Genomic DNA, 6503 nt, shown 5'->3' on the forward strand with positions numbered 1-6503 from the left:
TTCGGCTCAGGTCATGATCTCGCGGTCCGTGAGTTCCAGCCCCACGTCGGGCTCTGTGCTGACAGCTCAGAGCCTGGAGCCTGTTTCAGATTCTGTGTCTCCCTCTCTCTGACCCTCCCCCGTTCATGCTCTGTCTCTCTTTGTCTCAAAAATAAATAAATGTTAAAAATAAATAAATAAATAAATAAATAAATAAAAGGTAAAATGCCTAATGTTGTTTCTGAGAGTGCCCCTGGACTTCTTCCCACACGCCACATCACACACCAATGTATGTGGCAGGGCCCAAAGGCCACGCTTTGGAAAAAAGTAAAACAAGAATAAGCCCTGTTGCTCTTTAAGGAGAGAGGAAGGAGCGGAGGCTGCTGGGGCCTTTCCCATGTACGCCTCCCAGCAGCAGCATGGCACGGTGCTAGGTCTCACCTTTTGTCACCTGTGCTTCAGTGTACTCTAGTCTCTGTTCAAAGGCTGTCAGTTTCTCGTTTAGTGTTGCAAGTCTTGACCAACAAGATGTATCGAATGAGTTGAGAAAGTCCACAATTTGTTGATGCTGCTGCTGATGACCTCAGTATACTCCCAGTTCGCTCAGTCCTGCTGAACCTCCCATAGTACCGACCCTCTTGACCCACCATGGCTGCCCAAGATATAAAATTTTAAAACGTTTACATTCAGCCACCATCATTGAAGTTGAAAGACAAACTAAGAGGGGGAAATATTTGCAAAATATATTTATTGCTTTATTTATTGAAGTGTGTATATTTATGTTTTAATATTTTTAATTTTTTTAATGTTTATTTTTGAGAGAGAGAGAGAGGCAGAGCATGAGCAGGGGAGGGGAAGAGAGAGGGAGACACAGAACAATAAGCAGGCTCCAGGCTCCTAGCTGTCAGCATAGAGTCCGACGCAGGGCTCGAACTCACAGACCGCGAGATCATGTCCTGGGCTGAATGAAGCCAGACACTCAACCAACTGAGCCACCCAGGCACCCCTGTTTTAATATTTTTAAAACTTAAAAGCTTAGTGTGTTGGGGGTCCTAAGACCACCCCACGTTTGATGATGCAGTAGGAGGACTTAGCATATAGTCATGCTTATGGCTATGGTTTATTACAGCAACTGGATACAAAGCAAAATTTGCAGAGGGAAAAGGTACTTGGGGTGAAGTCTGGAGCAAACCAGGCTCAGGTTTCCAAGCGCCCATGCCCCATGAAGTCACACAGGAGCTGCTTGACTCCCCAACAATCTGTTTTGACAACACACATGAAATGTCTACCAGGGAATCTTCTCAGAGACTCAGTCCCCAAGGTTTTTATTGGGCACTGGTTGACGGGGTATGTCTGCCTAGCATGTTTCAAAAGCCCAGATGTTCAAAAGTCAGGCGGATGTTTGGCATAAACCATACTGTTTGTACAAACAGGTTAGGCATAGTGAGCCACTTTTACCAGGAAATGGTGGGAACCCTCCTGAAACCCAGTTCTCTCAGATGCTAACGGAGGGCTAACCTGAATATCAGGCCTTACTAAGTATTCTCAGGCCTGCTATGTTAACTGTCTTTTGCATCTACAGAAATCATGAGAGCATAAGAAACATGTTTTATCAAAGAACAAGTATCAACATAGGAAATATTTTCAACCTCCAGTGATTAAATAATAATTAAATTATAAGTCAGTGCAATAATAAGATAGCATTTTTCTTTTATGAAACTGACCAGATTAAAAATAATGATTATAACTAGCGTTGGGAGAGGTATGAATAGAAGACAAATGTCTTACACTGCAGATAGGAAGAAATGTAAAGTCATACACATTTTTTGGATTTGTCAGTATTTTTTGTCAGCTTACCCTTCGACCTAGCAATTCCCCTTTTAGGAATTCATCCTCAATAAGTTAATCAATGTTCTCTTAATTCAGTGGTTTGCTATGTAGCTATGAAAATTCATGTTATAGAAGTATAATTTCTGATATGGGAACATATTACCTGCTGCTAAGTGAAAATTAAGCTTCTGTGTCTAATTTCTCACTAATGTTCTCTTTCCTTGGAACCTTTTCTTTTGACTTTTCCTACTGTCTGAATTCCATTCATTGTGGCTGTTTTCTGCAGACACCCCTCATTTGTCTTTGGAGTGACTCAACTAAAAGAGTCACTTTTCAGTTTCCATCCATCTGTCTCACTCTCTTCAAGGTTCAGAGGACCTTGACTTCGGAGACTTCGGAGCTCGCAGTATTCATTATTTTTTTTTTTTTAATGTTTATTTATTCTTGAGATAGAGACAGAGCATGAGCAGGGGAGGGGCAGAGAGAGAGGGAGACACAATCCCAAGCAGGCTCCAGGCTCCGAGCTGTGAGCACAGAGCCTGATGCAGGGCTTGAACTCACAGACGATGGCATCATGACCTGAGCCAAAGTCAGATGCTTAACCGACTGAGCCACCTGGGTACCCCCACGGTGTTCATTCTTAAGGCTACCTTTTGTACAAGTTTTGCTGTTTATAAGAACAAAAAGATTTTCAGATAAAGCAAGACATTTACTATCTTATAACAATATATTTTTTTTTTTAACGTTTATTTTTTTTGAGACAGAGAGAGACAGAGCATGAACGGGGGAGGGGCAGAGAGAGAGGGAGACACAGAATCAGAAGCAGGCTCCAGGCTCTGAGCCATCAGCCCAGAGCCCGACGTGGGGCTCGAATTCACGGACCGTGAGATCGTGACCTGAGCTGAAGTCGGACGCTTAACCGACTGAGCCACCCAGGCGCCCCTCAATATTGCTTTTTTAGTTGAAGTATAAGTAACATACAATGTTATGTTAGTTTCAGGGATACAACATAGAGATCCACAATTCTGTACATGATGAAGTGCTCACGATGATAAGTGTAGTCGCCATCTGTCATCATACGACATTATTACAATATTGTTGACTGTATTCCTTATTTGTACTTTTCATCCCTGTGACTTACTTTATAGCTTGAAGTTTGTGCCTCCTAATCCCCTTCACCTATTTTATCCATCTCGTCATTCAGTATTACTTTTGGATTGTATGTTTCTTGGGAAGGACTTTCCCAGTTTTTAAGTGTTCGTGTAGTTTATAATCCATTTATGATTTGTGTTCTGGCTTTATAGATTTTTTAAAATCTGAACTATAAGACTGAATGAATTTCAATTTGTTCTTCCAACAAATATAGCAGTAATTATTTTTTAGGTCATTAAATTCAATCTACCTAGAAATATATCTCTTTCCCACACTTTTTCTTTTTTACAATGAAATATATATCTATTTAGCATTCCCTGGAGATTTGTTTAAACTACCTCAGAATAATCAGTCTTAAAGATCAGATTTATTGTCAGATTAAATTCTAAACCTAAGGATATGTATGTAAACTGGAGAACATAAATTGTATGTGTAGCTAGCTTGTTTTGTTGTAATCCTGAATTTACATGTAAGCGTTGGTATTTAACGTAATTGTTACCTCTAGTGTACAACAAAATCCTGTACAAGTTCATTTATAAAATTTGCTTTTCAGATGTCAGTCCTTTTGCACCAGGAGTTAGTTCTCGAAGTGATATCCATTGCCGGCACCAAGGTGTTAATATAACAGAAACTGGTCTTGAAGGGCTTCTTTTTGGAATGCTAGACCGGGAGACAGATAGGAAATTATGTTCTGATATTCACGATACTTTGGGGCATATGCTGTCATCACTGGCTGTAGAGAAACTTTCGCATTGGCTAATGCTTTGTAAAGATGTCCTGGCAGCTTCTAGTGGTATGTATTCAATATATAAAATATGTTCTTAAAATAGTGAATATTTTCCCTCTCGTATACTTTTGTATATGTAAATATATGGATACAGATACATAAAAAGATATATAGATACATAGATTTAAATTTGAGCTTGCATTTAAAAATACTAATACATTTTAATCTATAAATCCCTATATAAATGTTGAAGGTTAAATTACAGTACAAAGTAATATGCTTTCTTTGATTTGGGGGAAACAGCTAAATTCAAATTAAATTTTCATGTATGAAAACCCCCAGTTACTCCGTAGTTCAACATAGTATGTAAAACTAGTGAAATATGTAAAAGGCTTTTATGTTACCCTTTGCTTGGTTTCTGATTTTTTTTTTTAACTTACCAATTCTACTGTTTTCAAAGGAATGAGAATTTAGTCCTTTTTTATTAGCAATCTTCTAACATGAATGCAAGTTCTATAACATCATTTTTGCTATATGGAAATTTGTCATAATATGCTGTTTTTGTTATAGATATGAGCACTGCAACTCCCTTAAGTAGTGGAAAAGATGAGGAATCTGAGAAGAAAGATGAAATGGATGATGATACCATGTTCACCACACTAGGCGAAGAAGATAAATCAAAGCCCTTCGTGGCACCTCGCTGGGCCACTCGGGTGTTCGCTGCCGATTGCCTGTGCCGAATCATCAATTTGTGTGAGAATGCAGACCAGGCCCACTTTGATCTTGCAATGGCACGTTCTGCTAAACTACGAAACCCTACAAGTAAATTTAAAATCAGTACTTCTTCTATAGGTTTGAGATATTTTGCTGCTAGGTAACATGCTTTAGATTCTGCCTTTCATTCATGTGCCTTTTACCTTTGTTTTCTGTCCCCTAAACATACTACCCATCTTCTGCTTTGTATTGGGAAGATACGTTGAAGAAAGTGGTTCAAAGGTATATGTCTACCTATCTTAAGGTAGATGTATCTTAATCATGTCCCCTCAGGATAATAATGACAGTAACTTACATATCCTTTGTACTTTGTCCTAGTTTTAGCACTTCAATGTAAAAGATAGAGCAACGCTTTAAGGTGCATAAGCAAAGTGAATTTTGCAGTCCCCAGCCATGGAGAATGTCAGAATTCATGAATGCTATCATTCAATTCAACTCAAACTCTCAGATTTCAGAAATGCTGCTAGGTAGTTTGAAAAAAGTGAAAATTGTTGGTTACTGAAACCTGTCACTTTTTTATATTTTATGAGCTTTTTATATCCCATAATTCCCTGGATCCAGTATTATAGGGAGTTTGCAAAGAAATCATCGCATCCAATATCCTCATTTTACAAATGAGAATCAGAGAAGCCGAGGGCAGTAAGAGAGTAATAGACTCTGTCTCGTAATTTGTTGTCTCTTCATTGCCCTGTCATTTTCTTACATATGTAAAGACAAACTGTATATGTTAATAGTATTGAAGTCTGTACATTAAAATGCCTTCCAGTTTGTTTTGTTACTAAATGCCTTTCAGTTTACTAGAGCTCACAAATGGATTAAAAAACAAAAGGTAAAACAGTACTCCATGTATAGAATGTGAATCTGAAGGTACAGTTATCAGGAAAGCACAATTATCACGAGCACAGTGTCTTTATTCATGTCATTATTTATCAAATATTTACCAAATCCTGTTCTTTGCTACACATTGGGGATACAAAGAAAAAGAAAACAGAGTCCATATCCTTGAAGAATTTCTAGTCTAGAAGACAAAAAGGCTTGTCTCAAACAATTACATGTCCCATAGTGGTATGACGGAGTATTTGGGGAACATAAAAAAAGTAGTGTTCATTTCCTGAAGAGCCAGGGAAGATCTCACAGAAAAGGTGATTTTGAAACTGGATTTTAAAGACAGAGAAAAGATTTTGCAGATAGAAGAAGCTGGTTGCATTAGTGTTCTATTGCTGCTGTAAGAAAAGACCGCAAATTCAGTGGCCCAGATTATTTTATCCTATAGTTCTGTAGGTCAGAAAGTCCAACATGAGTCTCCCTGGCCTAAAATCAAGGTCCCAGCAGGGCTGCATCCCTTTCTGGAAGCTCTAGAGGAGCCTATTTTCTTCATAGCTTCTGTCAGCTGCCTGTATTCCTCGACTGGTGGCCCCCTCTCTCTGTCTTCGAAGCCAGCAACATTGACTGTCTCAGTGATCCACCTTTAGTTGTCACACTTCTCTCTGACTACAGCCAGAAGAGGTGCTCTGCTTTTAAGGCACATGTGATTAGATTGGGCTCACCTGTTAAATTTGGGATAATCTCCATGTACAAAGTCCCTTTAACATTCACAGGTTGTAGGGATTAGGGTGTAGAAATATTTGAGCACCATTATTCCGCCTACCGCACTGGTTTATTACAAGCAGAGAAAGTAAGAGAATTTGTAAAGGCACAGAAGTATGCATATTACATTTAAGGAAAGGTGAAGATCCTTAAGTTGGCTTTCCTTTCTTTGTGTTTAATTGTTTTTTCTCTCATTATTTGTATCTTGTCTTTTTCCCTGCATTCTCAGAGATCCTCACAAGGCTTCCCTTTATGTCATGGATATAATGTTTTACTGTTTTCTGCCCCCCATAGCGGATCTTAAGTCTTCTTTTATGTTTTTAGCTTTCGTTTAATTGTTTTGTCTTCTTCCTTCATCGTATCATATCATTTGGGCTCCTTATGATTTTCTGTTCTTATTCTATAGCAACCGTGACTTTGTGCATCCTGTTGAGATGCCAAGTGATTTTCTGTA

General features: G+C 38.7%; 1 protein-coding gene across 2 annotated transcripts in view; it reads left to right on the forward strand.

Annotated features, from left to right (window-relative positions):
• HEATR5B (HEAT repeat containing 5B) overlaps positions 1 to 6503 on the forward strand; it is a 98684-nt gene that overhangs the window by 53048 nt on the left and 39133 nt on the right. For both annotated transcript variants that reach the window (XM_049651880.1, XM_049651881.1), the window contains exons 23-24: positions 3515 to 3754; positions 4259 to 4510. In XM_049651880.1, coding sequence (XP_049507837.1) covers positions 3515 to 3754; positions 4259 to 4510 — 492 coding nt within the window. The remainder of the gene's footprint in view (positions 1 to 3514; positions 3755 to 4258; positions 4511 to 6503) is intronic.

This window comes from Panthera uncia (assembly GCF_023721935.1).
Source record: "Panthera uncia isolate 11264 chromosome A3 unlocalized genomic scaffold, Puncia_PCG_1.0 HiC_scaffold_12, whole genome shotgun sequence".
NCBI classification, from domain to species: Eukaryota; Metazoa; Chordata; class Mammalia; order Carnivora; family Felidae; genus Panthera; species Panthera uncia.